Below are 16831 nucleotides of genomic sequence, written 5' to 3'. Positions count from 1 at the left end.
AAAAAAAAAACTGGTCTGTATTTCCCACCAAGTTTCTAGGCATAGCCTGCTATTATAAGATTTAGCCAGCAGATGGCGAGCTTAGCCTCGCCTCATCTCTCCTCAGCCGGCCTCCTACCTTGACTGTGGATGTACCGGCTATGGCAGTCCCAGGAGGTAAAACAAACGGATGTCTTTTCGCGCCTAAAACATCCCCCTTCTTCGGACGCCGGGAGAAAAACTCCCCCCCCCAGCAAAACAACCACAACAAACCTCTGAGGGGCCCGGCTGATGGACCGGCCTGGAAGGGCTCTCCCCCCCCCTCCCCTCAGGGCCGTTCGGGGAAACGCGGCACCACTTGGTTCTCGGCTGGGTCGCTCTGGGGATTGTAGCAAGCTCACCCCCCCCACACACACACAGCCGGAGACTTACCGCGATTCAGGCGGGGTGTCAGGAGGCGGCTTCTTCCCGCTCCGTGCCCCGTCTGAGACGCTCCCCGTCGACTGGGAAAAACAGGGGGGGGCGGTTTCAAACGGCCCCACCGTACCCAGCGTCTCTGTTTCTCCGCGCTCCCTAGGTCTGGGGAGCAGGCCGTCCGCCCCAAGAGCGGGTAAGGCCGGCGTGAGATTGTCGTGGAGGGACCGTCGAGGCTACCTGCCCCACTGTAACCCTCTCTAAGGCCGCCTAAAAGGCGCTGCGGCCTCAATCTTCTTCTTTCCTTTCTTCTGTTCTTCACTTTTTGTTGGCTGTGCTATGCAGCGCAGCTGGAGCACGTCCTGCTAAAGGCAGGGCCGGCAAAAAACTGGGCAGCCTCCAAGGAGATAAGCCCCTCCCCGCCTGGATCAAAGCTGGAGCCGACCGCAAGGAGGGAGGAGGAGCTTATATCCCAGACGTGAGGAATGTCCCACGAAGAACCACTGGAGAAGATGTCTGGCCATGGGAGAAGAAGCAGCCCTCCTAACAGATGTTGAGTTTTTCATCAAATGCTCTGGAATGCTCTTGTTGACCTCGTTATAGAAATATTCTGAACAATTTCCATACTGGTTCCTAAGTTTTCACAGAACTCCTAAGTTTTCACAGAGGTCTTATTTTATCCTTGAGGTGTACATGATATATGCAATTGGGTGCAGACCGAAAGAGATACACCTTTACTGAGACTACTGAACACTTTGCTTGAAAGAAAAAAAAAAAATCTTATCATTCATATGATTAACACAGCCATTTAGAAGGTTCAGCAGCATTCAAGGCTTCAGTTTGATCGTCCTGCTGTGATATGATATAAAAAAGGGTAAAGGTGACACGACCGATAGCAGTGGTATTCACAACACTTCTTCAAACAAGGTGAGATCCAGTATGCAGGGATTTATTTAGCTGAAATAGGCATTGGTTTTTATACATTGTAACACCACAGCAGCATCCTTAAAGAATGCTGAGTTTGAAATATTGCACATTTAAAAGATTGTAACAAAAGGACTACATATACAAAGTATTACAATCATATAGTTATGATTCCTTTTCTTATGTTTGTTCCTTAGGGGGGTGTTGTTGTTTTTTGTGGGGTGGTGTTTTTTTGTAGAACAGTTCAATTTGTTCTTATTTGTTAAACACATATTTACAGGTTTTTTGCTGTATGTTGTATGGAAACTGGTTTGAGGCAGGTTTAGGGCTCTTGGGGAAAAGAGTGCTCTCTACTTACAGCACATGGCAAACAGTTATTGATTCATCTAACAAACTTCTGGCTACCCCAGCAATTTCCCTTTGTTGCTCTTCTGGAGAGTAGCCACAAATACTGAGGTCTCAATCAAAACTGCCCTGTCTACTGAAGCAAATGTTATTAAGGGAAAATAGCCAAGAAGTACCCCAGTCCCTGCTAACGTTTTCCAAACAGGTTTGCCAATGCCAACCTACAGGTCATGCCCGGTTCACCATGTACCCCTTAGAAACTGGCGGGGGTGGGGGGACTTACCGGTAGCAGGGGAGGCCTTCTCCAACATTTCAGCCATGTTGTAGGTGACAACACTTCCAGCATGCATCAGAACTGACGCTTTGGTATTTGGGCAAAAACTCTGTGGTAAAAACAGTTTTTACCATAGAGTTTTTGCCCAAATACCACAGCATCATCACATGGCTGGTAATGCAATCACATCACTTCTGTGTGCACTAAACGTGACATACTACAAAGCCAGCAACACCAGCCTAAGGCTATTTTTGCTGCCACAATGTGGCTGAAATGCATGGCTAGGCCTCCTCCACTGCCAGTAACCCCCTACCTGCCAGTTGATTGGGAGGGCATGGACGGGAGAGGGGATCCCCTGTCCCAGCAGGGTTCTGGAAACCCAAGGTGGTGGCTGGAGTTCTCTTGGAGTTATAGCTAATCTCCTGACTGCAGGGATCAGTCCCTGTGGAGAATGTGGCAGAATCAGAGGGTGGACTCAACGGCATCACACCTCTGTTAAGCTCCCTCCCCTCCCCAAACTCTGCCTTCCTCAGGCTTCACCCTCAAATCTCCAGGAATTTCCCAATTCAGAGATTGCAACCCTGTTTCTAAATGCTGAAAATGTCATAGTGATGGCTTGGCGACCGAGAGGAATGCAGATGAGAGGAGCAAAGAGCCATTAAGAATGAGACACAGGACTGCTGAAGAGGACTACTTCTCCTATTGCCTTCAGTCAGAAACCCTGCTGTTCAGTATCTCTTCACCTTTATTCAGGTACAACTCCAACTTTAATCCTCTCTCATTCTTAACTTCAACCCTTTTTTTTGAAATGCAGATAACACTTGCTGAAGCCTACTTCACAGTGACCTTTGGAGACTTAATTAATATTGGAAATATGTAATGTGAGATTCTCAGGTGAAGAAACTACAGGAATTCTAAATTGTATCAATATTTCATACTCTCTGCATTGAAATTCTTATCTTGGTTGGCATAATCACTCATCTAATTCACCCTTGTGGCTCATTTCCATAAGCAACCTCAGAAGAAGTTTCAAACATTTATAGTGAAAAGATGTATAAGAAACAGAAAAGTACCCTGTTAGAAACAGTTTCCAGATAAGGACAATCTATTTAACAACTCTTAACCCTGAGTGACACCCAATCCAGAAGCATTTAACCTGCAACTGATCTGTAACTCTTTTGGTGGCCTACAGAAGAATCCGGGAAAGGATATGGGAATCCTGTGGTGGTAATTTGATAGCTTTGATGCTTTCCAGGAAGTATTTTGTTTTCAGTGGATGCCATTATTCCCTATGTGTATCCACCTCGTTAAATAATGCTATATTAGACACAAGGTACACAGATGTTGCTACAAAAATAACTGGATACTCTGAGATCTCAAGATACTTGCACTGCTCAGCTCAAAGTTGCAAATTGGCTTATCTCCTCAAATAAATTGTCGACTCAGGGCTGTAGCCAGTGTAGGGACAGTGGATAAACCATCCTACTGGGAGTACGGATTTATCCTACCTAAGATTTTTTAGTATGTGATCTGAGATCTTCCACTGACAAGATGACAGCTTGTTTTTGTAGTAGGAAATTTTCTGATTAAAATAACATATCGGTGGTGATTGATTGTCCATCCAAAAATGGGTATTGCACCAAATTCTACCCATCTGACTTGCCTAACTTCCACAGGTTCAGCAAGAATTTTTCATGATCACCATCACTGGATAGGGGCTGTGGCTCAGTGGTAGAGCAACTGGTTGGCATGCAGAAAGTTCCAGGTTCAATCCCTGGCCTCTCCAGTTGAAAGGACAAGGTAGTAGGTGATGTGAAAGACCTCTCCCTGAGACCCTGGAGTCTGCTGCCAGTCTGAGTAGACAATACTGACTGTGATGGACCAAGGGTCTGATTCAGTATAAGGCAGCCTCATTTGCTGATTCTTCAACTGCGTACATGGATACATATATGATACAAACAAAAAAGGCAATACAAGGCAGGAAAGAGAAGCATTTGATCAAAACCTTATTTGAGTGTTGCATATAGCATATTACTGGACAGAGGTAGGAAATGAACTGAGCATACAATGACACAAATGACACACAATATCACCAATGGTAGTACATTTCATTAATTTAAGGGAAAGTGGGAGAAAGGGCTTTCCTGTTACACAGTCACATTTACAGCCAGATACAGCCACATGCTGAGATCCCCCAAGAAATGGATTATTTAAACAAATTTAATGAACATGGACTCTTTGCATATATGCTTGGGATCTGTATGGGTGGAAAAAACTAAGACCAGAGTCCTCTTCGTATTAATTTCATTTCAACACAGCAAGCAAGTCCAAGGTAAATAAACCTATAACACATATTCAACTCTAGCGATATGTAACACTTATAGGGATTCTGTCATCCATCACATGTCCCATGCCACGATCAAAAGCTGGTGGTCAAGGGCAACCAAGTATATCACCCAATATATGCTTTGCAGCTAACCCATCCTATGTCAGCCAACATCACTGCCTACAGAAACTATCCACCCATACTCAAGAATCCTCTCAGATAATCCACCAGGCAGCAGAATGGTACAAATCTACAACAAGACCCAACACCTTGGGCCTATGTACCCTAATATCCCAACAAGCTGGTCTCTACAAAACAGGCAGCTCTCTCTTCTCCTTTTCCCTACCCCTAGGGGTCATTTCCTGCGGGAGCGCACAGGAGCAGTGCTCCGGCAGTAAGGAGCCCAGGGGGCGGGCACAAGCAACAAGCCCTGCCCCCTGCTCCCAGCAGCCCTTAGTTGGGCCACGAGGAGCAAGAAGCAGCCAGGTAAGTTGCAGAGCCCCCCTCAGCCCACCTTGAGGTACAAGCTCTCCCTCCTCTGCAAGGACAGATTTGCACGTCCCCCCCCCACCAATAGCTAGCAATCCAAAACAGTCCAGTGGAGCCTGAGCGGTGCCTTCTGACACACTTCCGGTGATGTCAGGGCGTGTGGCACATGCAAATAAGTTATGCTAATACATTATGCTAATGAGCTCCTGCACCTCTTTTTCTATGAAATGACCCCTGCCCACCCCCATATCCCTTCTGTCATACTGAATGCTTCGACAAGTACCTGTTTGCTGTTCAGAAGGAAATCTCCTTTCTCACCGTACCATAATATGCAAAACTTAAATCCACCCGTTTAGAAATTGTGTTTAGAAATTGCGTATAATAATAAATCAATCAGTTTGTACAAAGTTCCTTGAAAGGAGATGCAAAAAGGAAGTGGTAATTACAGAATATAGAGAATGCCTCCTCTCAGCATCAACTGAGGACACGGTGGTCATAATCACAGCAAAAGCCAACAGAAACATGAAGCAGCAGAGCCAACAGCACATCTGTGCAAGCTATAAAACAAAAACTCCAGGGATATCATGACAATGAAACCACCCCTCAGAATTCTTACAACAGACAGGCATAAGTATAACAAGAAAGGGTCAAGAATGCAGAAACAATGATAACTCCTTTATCTTACCTTTGCCATCTGGGCCTGCACTCCATTAGCTTTAAGAGATGCTACCGCTTTCTGTGCTGCTGCTGGACTGTCAAAATCTACAAAACCGTAACCTTAAAGAAAGAAAACAAGCTATTAATATTTGAAAAGAGCCCCTCGCGTCATCAAATTCTTGGCAAGTTATTTCCTCCTAATGATCTCAGCTACCATGTTGGTGATTCCTTTCCTTTCTTCTACTCCAAGATATCATACTATGCTTCAATATTGACTTCCATAAAGCCAGATTCTAAGGGTATCATGGTTTATGTTTATCAGATTAACCCATGAGTGGATATTAACTGTGACCTTTGTTTAAAACATTTTCTACTATTACATTTTCATTCACCTCTGATCAGCACAGAGTTTCCCCTTCAGTGGCCAGAACACTGATTTCCAACGGTTCTAATAGAATTATGCCACCAAGTTCCATTGCACTGAAGTACATTCTGGACACCTAATTCCATTAATACTCATCGTGTGAATATTTTTGGAATTTAAGTAAAGGTCTCTCTTGGAGAAAGGTCACGCCTCCACTCCTGCCTTCCTCGTAATCCTTGCTGCAATCCATACAGCTAACACCAACTTGCTTGAAAGCTATAATAATATTAGCACTAGAATGCTGATAGCTTAACAGCTCGGCAGCAGACATCTCCATTTACTAGGTCAATATGCATTAATACAGAACGCCAGCCACAAATCTGCTGCTGCCTTTACTGTTCTACATTTTTTATTATCTATAAGCCTTCTGTGTGAACCAAAAAGAGAGAAAAAGAAAATGTGCATGTGCATCTTCACAACCAAAAACAGTTGTTGCAAACTTATAAATCGTATTCTAAGAAACTAAACTCAATGTACATATCCTGGATAGAGATTAATATTTTAAAAGGTAGACAAAGCAAAGTTGAAGAGGACAGACACATTTGAGAATTCCGGAGAGACCAAGAACATTTTCTTTGTCTTGACCTACAGTTGGTGCTAAGGAGGTAAGATCACAGGGTTCAAGGAGGGATAGAAAGTGAGGCATTGGAAGGAGATAAAGACACACACAACCAGGGCCGGCTCACTCACTAGGCGAACTAGGCGATCGCCTAGAGCAGGCCGGCCCCTGGGGCACCAAGCTGCACCCGGCCCCGTACTCTGGGAGTTTCTTGATTATTTGTGTTTTTCATTCTTCCTAAAATGCATTTATTTTTGAAAATTGGTGGGCACATGGGGGGGCGCCAGAAGGGATCCTCGCCTACGGTGCAAAATAAACTGTGGCCGGCCCTGCACACAACCATTTTTGGTAAAAACATGGCCACAGCTTATTTTATTGAAGACAGATCAAGGAGTGATGGCACAGCAGAGGGATGGATCCAAGCATCAGGTGACCCACCTGCCACCGGATGAACAACCCCTTCCCAGCCCACCTTCTGGAGGATAAACCATTGAATGGCAAGATAGTGGGACACATGCAGATGCCTCGACGTGGTCCCCTGGCCACCTCGGGGGTGGAAGCCAGCTGGCAGCCCCTGCTCTTCCCCACCCCCATATCCCTTCTTCCATCCTGAATGCTTTGACAAGGACCTTTCTGCTATTCAGAGGGAAATCTCTATTCTCACTGTACCATAATATGCAAATAATAAATTCACCCATGCAACAGTTTAGACATTGTGTTTAGAAATGTGCATTATAATAAATCAATCAGTTTGTACGAAGTTCCTTGAAAGGAGATGCAAAAAGGAAGTGGTGATTACAGAATATAGGGGATGCCTCCTCAGCATCATAATCACAGCAGAAGTCAACAGACACATGAAGCAGTAGAGCCAACAGAACATCTGTGCAAGCTATAAAACAAAATTCCAAGGAGATTATGACAATGAAACCACCCCTCTGAAAACAGAGGTCGGAGGCTTGTGTGGGCTTGCTTAAATAGCCCATCAGGCTGCATAGCCCGTGCCCACAACACGATGCACTGACTGATGTGGCACACTGCAGGCAAACCATCCAGCCCCTTTACCGGAGGGCACCATGTGGCCCAGTCACACCTCCTTCCAGCCTCACCCACCTCCTGGTCCTCAAACGACAGCAGAGGTAAGTCTTGGTCGTGTCTATGGCCAATTCCATTTCTTTTTGCTCATATTCTATGCATTTTTAACCTGTTTAATTGTTGCTGATTTCACTTGTTTTTCCGTGCACTTTAAGGCCATTTTTGTGTCACTTATATGATATCTATTTGTAAGTGATATATAAATAATATTAAAATTGCTTACATTTAATGGGAAAACTCAGGCATCAGGAAACAGAAAATGGCACAAAAATAAAGAAGAGATTGGATTTATATCCTGCCCTTCACTACCCAAAGGTGTCTCAGAGTGGCTTACAAACCCCTTTCCCTTCCCCTCCCCACAACAGACACCCTGTGAGGTAGGTGGAGCTGAGAGAACTCTGACAGAGACTGCTCTTTTTCAAGAACAGCTGTGCCAGAACTATGGCTTGCCCAAGGTCATCCAGCCAGGTGCAAGTGGAGGAGTGGGGGAATCAAACCCGGTTCTCCCAGATTAAAGTCCGCGCACTTAACCACTACACCAAACTGGCTCACTAAAGACATGTGATTGAGTTACACAAAACACATGGAAATGAAACAATGACTTTTCATCAGAATAGTATGCCTCTGAAACTCGGTAGCATCCCTAGTTGGTGTGGAGACCGAGACAGTCTTTCTCCAATTTACTTTCTTCAGTTGTCTCTCATCTACCCTCTCCAACTCAGAGATTTTTATTTTAACAGACCATTACAATAAAGCAAAAAAAGTTTCCTAAAATATTTTTATTTATCTATAAACCAAATATAATACATAAGTGTACATAAACAAATCAGCCCTTCTTGTAACAGAAAATGCATTGTACATGTGGATGGAAGGATCCTCTTTGATCCAACTTAATGAGTTAAGCAGGTCTTGCACCCATGTCAAGTATTTCAATTCAGGGTTTTGTTTTGTTTTTTTATTTGTTATTTTTATTTCAAGATAAACAGAAGCAAAATTACAGAACAATATAATTATGCATATATACAGAAGTATTCAGAATCATATTTGGAGCAAGGTTTTGACATTTTAACTTTTTAACAATAGTGCAAATATGTTCAAAATAATACTACAATCTATGCAACCATGCTACATAAGTGTTAGCAAAATACTTCAAACTTTAAACGATAGGAGTCCATAGTAATAGGGCATGTGGGTGTGGCATAAGTTTTAGCTATGAGAATAGCCATGATTGTTCAGTAAGAATAGTTTGGGTTTCAAAGCCATCACTGCAACTGTGACCATTCTGAGGTTATAAATTCATTCTGTGACAAAAATTCTAATATTGGGTACCATTTACCATCAAAGTTGGATTTGACCAGTTTCATTTGAGATCTATTTATTTTGTCAGTAATATTATCCATTAGATATTGCTCCCATAATTTTTTGAACCATAAATTTAGGTTAGGGGGATTAGCTTCCTGCCAACACGATGCAATTGCAGTTTTTGCTGCAAAAAGCATGATATCAATGGTTGGTTTGGACTGGTTCTTTTACAAGTCTTCCGGACAGTGATCTAAGAATAGAGCTTCGGGAATATTGTGGTGCCTGTTATGGTGTGGATGTGGTGTAAGACTAGTTCCCAGAATGTTTGTATCTTAACACATTTCCACCAGCAGTGGGCATATGTTCCTTCATTGCTGGCAACCTTTCCAACAAAGGGGTGATTTGGTAGGGCACATATGAGAAATCTGTTGTGGCGTGAGATACCACCAGGTCATTATTTTGAGAGTTTGGAGTTCCAATGATATAATGGGAGATTTAAAACTCAGGGAGTTCCAAAGTGTGGACCAGATGTCGTTGTCGAGTAAGAGATCACAATCCTTTTGCCAACATAGTTGGTAAGGCATGAGTACAGATGGTGATTCGCTAAGTAACAATTGATAAATGGCAGAGACTAGGCCTCGTTTTCTAGATTCAAATAGTTTTATAATAAGTTCTAGATCGGTGTGTGGAGTCTTGAGAATGGTAAGTATTTTATGTTGTAGCTGTAAATATACAAACCAGGGCTGTGTGTGGAGTCTTGAGAAAGGTAAGTATTTTATGTTGGTTGCATGTGTGTTGTAGCTGTAAATATACAAACCAGGGTATAGGTTGACCTAGGATTAATTCCAAGTCTGATTTTTGCAATAGGCCTTGTCTTGAAGCAATATCACAATACCGTGTTAGTCCGTGGTCTTTCCAGCATTTCTGAGAGATTGAAGGCACATTATCTAGGAACCAAGGCTGATTAATGAAATTCAGGGTTTAAGCAAATTTAGCAAGTATAGAGACCGAACACTTTGATTAAAAAATGTCATTTATTCTCTTTGTAAGAAATAATTAATGGAAAGTACACATTTTAATTAGCTAGAAGAGAAACTGAGTTTGAAGAGCAACTGAATCCAGCAGTTCACCTCCTTTAAAGTTGTTGAGTTTTTTAGTTATTTAATTTATTTGATTTAAAATATGTGCATGCCCATCTTACTCCTAAGAAACTCAGAAGTCAAGATGGTCTTAGTAAGGTAAAGGTAAAAGTTTCCCTTGCTCGAAAGCCAGTCTTAACCACTTGAGCCACCGCAGCCCCCGGTCCTAGTACACAATACAATCATTTACAACTATTGTTTAGAATATGTGGCCCACAGGCCAAAGGCAACCCCACTTGAGATTTTCAGCAATATTGGTGGGGGAGCAGTTCAAGTAATATTTATTAAGAAACTGAGGAATTATGTTCTACCATAACTACATTGGGATGCCTCATCATCATCTTGCCATTCAGAAAGTAATAAATTTATTCCCATATGCAAGTAACTTTTACTGGATAATGACAGAACAAAGTTTGAGTTAAGTAGCACTTTTGAGACCAACAAAGTTTTATTCAAAGTGTAAGCTTCTGTATGCAAATATTGAGAGTCTTCTTTCACGAGCACTGGGGGGCAAACTTTTTCTTGCAAAAAGACATCCCCCCCAGTCTCAAAGAACTCCTAACCCACAATAAGGCAACATCTAATTTGAACACGGACATTGGTACTAGAGCTTGCAATCAATGCTCTCTCTAAGCTGTGGAGTCTTGTGAGCAAAAATTCTACTTTGTAAGCTACGGGCATTAAAGTTGTGAGCCAGCAATTTGGCTACTGCATAAATTATTTTGCTCTGGAGCCATCCTTCCTGAGCTAAGACAAAAATCTGTGAGCTGGAGGCTAAAAATGGTGAGCTAGCTCACACTAACTCAGCTTAGAGGGAACACTGCTTACAATAAACCCTGATGCCAACTTTGCTGCCATACACACCCAGACAACACAATCACAGGACCTAACAACATCAATTACACCATCTCAGGCTTATTCACATGCTCATTTTCTAACATTGCATTTGCCATTAAAAGACAACAATGCCTTTTAGTTCTCTACACAGGACAAACAGGTCAAAACCCTACACCAAAGCATAAATGAACACAAATCTTGGATCTTTTTATTTATATTGAAAGTTGTACTTATATTTGAATTTTAAAGCCTTGGCTACGAGGTCGGGGTATAAATTTGATAATAAATAAAAATAAATACATTATGACTTTGTGTCCTGTACATTGCCCAGAGCCTGGCATAAACTGGGATATGGTGATTAATTAATCTAAATAATAATAATAATAATAATAATAATAATAATAATAATAATAATAATAATAATAATAAATCACAAGACTGAGAAACCTGTAGGGGAACACTTCAGCTTTCCAGAACATTCAATGGGTGTCCTCAAAGTAGCTATTTTATTGCAAAGGAGCTTCAAGAACAGACTGGAAAGGGAAACTGCTGAATTACAACTTATTACAACACTCAGAACACCCCCCCAGGACTTAACAGGGATATTAGTTTCTTCTCTCACTACATATGCTAAACTTATTCAGTCCTTACATCTGTATTCTCACCAGGAACAGCTATGCATCGTCTTTATTTTAGGGTATTTCTTTTTTGGAATAGTAGATTGAAATAGTTATTGTAATGTAATGCAAAAAATATTAGAATGTAATATCATTTAGAATGGTAGATTGAAATGTATTTCTCTGGTCTGGTGAAAGAGGAGACATAACATAGCACCCAAAGAATAGGATGCTGTTAGGTACCTCCACACTTGAGAGGAGACTGATGGAGCATACCAACAGGGTCTCAGCCAGTGTTCCTCCTAAACTGAGTTAGTGTGAGTTACCTCACAGTTTTTTAGCCTCCGTCTCACACCTTTTTGCCTTCGCTCAGGAAGGATGGCTCCAGAGCAAACTAATTGATGCAACAGCCAAATTGCTCACTCACAACTGTAATGCCAGTAGCTCACAAAGTAGAATTTTTGCTCACAGGACTCCACAGCTTAGAGGGAGCATTGGTCAGCTAATTACTTTATTTGATTTTTAGACCGCACTGCCCGCTAGAGGGCTCAGGGTGGTGAACATTTCACTAACACATTTAGAATCAGACTAAAACAGCTAAAATAATAAAACCAATACAATTCCAAACTATTCCAGATGACGCTTAAAGCCACTTTACATCCTACCTCATAGGGGAGAAGAGAGATGGAGGCGGCCAGGCATGATGATGAACCATTGCTGTCCTCAACCACAGGCATCCCATAGGCATCTTAGCATCCCACACATTTTCATTATGTTAAATACTAATTTGCTCTTCACCCTTTACCTATATGTATGGACTGATAACTTCCATTTCAAGTAGTCTGAGGGAGTGCAGATGACAGCTCACACCTTGGATAAAACTTTGTTGGTCTTAAAGGGTACCACTGGACTCAAACTTTGTTCTACAAACCACAACATGACATAGCCTTCATCTCCCCATACGCCAAAGTTAGGAGATGTACAAAATATAACACATCAAGGAGTCCTGGTTAACACCAGACTTGATATTAAATGGATTCCTCATTTACATGCTCAATGCTACCCTCCCCCCCCAAAAAAAACCCTACTAAAGGATGCCTTAGTGGTGGGCTGGTATGTTTGATTTCAACTTCATTGAAGTGTGCTGTAGCACTGATTTCACCTTTAAGATCCATAACAATGTGTTAAGTCCGTGCTTAACAAAATAGCCAGAGAGTGATTCAGCAAAACTCAGGTTTATTTCAGCTCGACGATCAACTTCTCTGACACGGTACAACTTCTCTGATAGCCCGAACAGCTTCCCATTGCAGCTGCTCGGTATTTAAACATTCCCGGCTAATATAGCCACGCCTACTATACAGTTAAACAACCTATCAGGTTGAGACAATAAGGACCAATCAGAGTCTTTCCCGCTTATACACATTTGAACCTGATTGGACGCAGTAGTCTTGAACTTCAATCCCTGTTCAAGACGAAGCTTAACATTGCTTCCTTATGAGATGATTCACAACCATCTTAATGCATTCTAGGCAGCACAGAATACATTACACAATGGCCTATCATTTCCCTTTTAATGATCAGGTAATTTGGGCTGTAAATGTATATATTCTTCCTTACTATTTGCCCTTTTATTACAAGCATTATTGGCATGATTTGGAAAATTACATTTATGAACTTGAGGTCAAATATCCCAAGGCACAAATAATATTGTTAGGGGACTTCAATGCTTGCATTGGTAATGTTAGTTTTCGGGTTAGGGAAAATGACTATGATGCTGACTTCTATAACAGCAAGAGGATTCACCAGAGCAGCCACTGTATATGTTAGTGAAATAAAATTTCTCATTTCTGCAATCAGGAATAATACAGAACCAGGTGAAAATTTTATTCTCCTTGACTTGCATCTGTCAGTCACCCTATTTACTTATATATGTAGATCTGCAGGTTTCCTCAGGGATGGACCTCTTCTATTGTTATGCCAAATTATAGGAAGGAGGAGCATACTGACCCAGCTAATTATAGGACAATAAGTCTGTTGGGTGTGATAGGAAAACTCAAAGTAAGACATCTTCTACTGAAGCTAGAGGCATGGGTAAATGAAACTGAGGAATTATGAAGAAATGCTGACAAACACCTGTCCTATCCATGTGGCTCCGTTTCAAGATGAACTGATTTAGCTGAAAGTGAACTATGCCCACTAAGAAGACACAGTATCCCTGAGATTTTAGAGATGTGCATGAAAACCCAGAATAGAGATCAGGTAGCTCTGTAAAGGTAAAAGTTTTCCCTTGCTCGAAAGCCAGTCGAATCCGACTCTATGATTGCAGTGCTCATCTCCGTTTGCAAGCCGAAGAGCCAGTGTTGTCTGGCCGGCATGACTAGATGCCAAGGCACATGGAATTGCTGAATTACCGGCCTTCCAGCCTGCAGTGCAGTGTCTTAACCACTGAGCCACTGCAGCTCCCAGGTAGCTCTAGGAATTGCTTAAAACTCTATGGTAAAATCATAGACTTTCCAGCAATTCCTTGAGCTACCAGACACCAAGATGCAGAAGACACCAACTTCTTTAAAAAGATTTTTTTTCTCCCATCATGACTCAGAGTGGCAGTAGGCAATGAGAGCTGTTAGCAGGAGGCCTCCCACCATAGCAAGAGGTCTGGCAACACTAATATGAATCCCAGAAGCATCTTGAAATTTCTGACTGTGTGACCAAACTCTGAACAATGTTGGGGTCTACCTAGCTCTGTGAAAGTACATTCTCTTCATGAAACTATTGAAACTGAAGTTGAGAGCCACCGTCCATGATGTATAACATCCAGATCACAAGATGTCATAGTCCTGCTGTACACTGCATTGGTCAGGCCGCACCTGGATTATTGGGTGCAGATCTGGAGGCCTTACTTCAAAAAGGATGTGGAGAGAATGGAGTGCATGCAGAAAAGAGTGACGAGGATGATCGGGGGCCTGGAAACCAAGCCCTATGAGGAAAGGCTGAGGGACTTGGGAATGTTTAGTCTGGAGAAGAGGAGGTTGAAGGGCAGGGAGTTGTTTCTTTTGACAGCAGAGGATAGGACTCGCAATAATGGGTTTAAATTAAAGGTGGAAAGGTACTGGCTGGACATTAGGAAAAACATTTTTACAGTAAGAGTTGTGCAACAGTGGAATCAGATGCCTAGGGAGGTGGTGAGCTCCTCCTCACTGGTAGTCTTTAAGCAGCGGCTGGACAAACACTTGCCAGGAATACTGTAGGCTGATCCTGCATTGAGCAGGGGGTTGGACTAGATGGCCTGTATGGCCCCTTCCAACTCTGTGATTCTGTGATGATTCTATGTAAACTTGGAGTCAGAATTGATATGTGCTCAGACTGAAAACAACTCACAATTCTTCAGAACGGTTCAATTGGTTATCTGAATAGGGGAATCTGTTCCCCGTTCTCACTGACTTGAAAACTGATTGACTAGAACTAGGCCTATAACGATATCTTTTTGTATGAATAAACTAGTATTTTGACTGCTTTTGTGTTACTACTAAAGAATCCATATTTTAGAATAGCTAAAAAGCTATAGGCCCTGACCTGGATAGCCCAGGCTAGCCTGATCTCGTCAGATCTCAGAAGTTAAGCAGGGTCAGCCCTGGTCCATATTTGGGTGGCAAACCACCACGGAATACCGGGGTTGTGATGCAGGGGCAGGCAATGGCAAACCACCTTTGAATATCTCTTGCCTTGAAAACCCTATGGGGTCACCATAAGTTGGCTGCAACTAAACAGCAAACCAGTGTTCCTTCTAAGCTGAGTTAGTGTGGTTTCCATTCCTCTTCTGCAACACTGGAATGTAGTAATCTGTCTCACAGAATTGAGTGCAAACACATACACATACAAAGGCAATAAAGTGCAATACACATTAAATGAGTGCCATGTAAGTACCAAAAATTTAGTAGGTAGTAGTAGTAGTAAATGAATAGTCTGAAACAGTTGAGACCCAGAGGTTAAATAATACTTGAAAACTAGAGGCACTTGTGATAGATAGCATTGTATTGTGGATGATTCATCAATAGCTCAGATGTAGAACTCCAATTCCCCAAAGTTCTATATAACATTAAATGCCAGTAAATTATGATTTTGTTTGCTCATTTTAGTTAGAATATTCATATATTATGCACCTAGTAATGCCAGTGGAACAATCACTGTGACTGCTTACCCTACAAACTCCACCACGCAAATAACACAGTAGAATTCAATTAGCATTTTGTTTTTACGTTTTAATTAACCATTTTATTTTCTCCACCATTTTCTTCTACTTTTGTCTTCTCACAGCATGTTCCAAGGAAATGAACTTGTTATACACAGCAGTGTTCTCAAAAATGTTCTGCAAAGAAGCTGTGAAGTTTAGATTACGAAGGCCACAATCCCCAATTGGCTTGTTCTGAAGTAGTACTATTCAGTTCATTATGGAATAATTCATGGGAGAATGCAGACTAACCAAATCTGTGAGGATAAACAAAATTATTATATCTCTCACCAGTTTTTCCTGTTGTTGAGCTAATCTCAAGTTGGGCACTCAGAAATATGTAAAGATGTAAATAAATATGTAAAGAGGAAAATAAAACGTTCAGAGGAGAAAGGAGGTGGCAAAGACACACTGTTTCCCTGTGACCTGCCATATCCTTTTTTAAAAATATGGTTATGCTTTCAGACGTTCCTTATGAAAAGTAATGGGGTAACACTGAAAAGATTAACAAGTGTGCTTTGGAAGGCAACCATAACCAAACTGTCTCTAGAATCTTGTCCTATTTCCTGTTCAAAACAAAGGCATGCTACATCCAGGAGTCAGACTACATTTTTATACAACTTGACAAAAGTTCATCTGCATTGTAAAAGCAACACGGAAAACAGCCCCAAATGGTTTTTATTACTAAGGGAATTTATTATTCAGTTTATATCCTGTCACACATTTGAAAGAGCAACTAAACAACGATATCTGTCCCTTATATATAAAGGACAAAAGTTCATCTGCATTGTAAAAGCAACACGGAAAACAGCCCCAAATGGTTTTTATTACTAAGGGAATTTATTATTCAGTTTATATCCTGTCACACATTTGAAAGAGCAACTAAACAACGATATCTGTCCCTTATATATAAAGCCATAGTGGGGCCCAACGTTCCAATGCACACCAACAGTGTTTGGAGGCTTGAACTGTCAGTCAGAAGACGCTGGCTGGGTTGGCTGGCTGCTTTGTGTAGTCCCGCCCACGTCAGCCCCGGCCAGCATGTTCGGCTCAGTCTGCTCTGGGCCTCTGACAGGAGAGGACCATCTGCAGACTGAGTGCAGGGACGGGGCTTCTACAGCTGGGCCGCTTCAGCCCACTATTCTCTGACTGGGCCAGCATTTCAAGGTCATTTGCATATGGAAGCTGATTGGACTTCACTCCATTCCACACCTCAAACTCCCCC

At 42.0% G+C, this 16831-nt stretch overlaps 1 protein-coding gene across 1 annotated transcript in view; it reads right to left on the bottom strand.

The window, feature by feature from the left end:
• Positions 1 to 16831, bottom strand: part of RBMS3 (RNA binding motif, single stranded interacting protein 3) — a gene marked incomplete at its 5' end in the record, with an annotated part of 435264 nt that overhangs the window by 346790 nt on the left and 71643 nt on the right. Inside the window, one exon of the mRNA XM_015418391.1 lies at positions 5437 to 5528. Within this exon, the coding sequence (XP_015273877.1) occupies positions 5437 to 5528 (92 nt within the window). The remainder of the gene's footprint in view (positions 1 to 5436; positions 5529 to 16831) is intronic.

The sequence above is a fragment of the Gekko japonicus genome, unplaced genomic scaffold (genome assembly GCF_001447785.1).
Source record: "Gekko japonicus isolate JY-2015 unplaced genomic scaffold, Gekko_japonicus_V1.1 scaffold106, whole genome shotgun sequence".
Taxonomy (NCBI): Eukaryota; Metazoa; Chordata; class Lepidosauria; order Squamata; family Gekkonidae; genus Gekko; species Gekko japonicus.
This window is presented reverse-complemented; position numbering and strand designations above follow the sequence as displayed.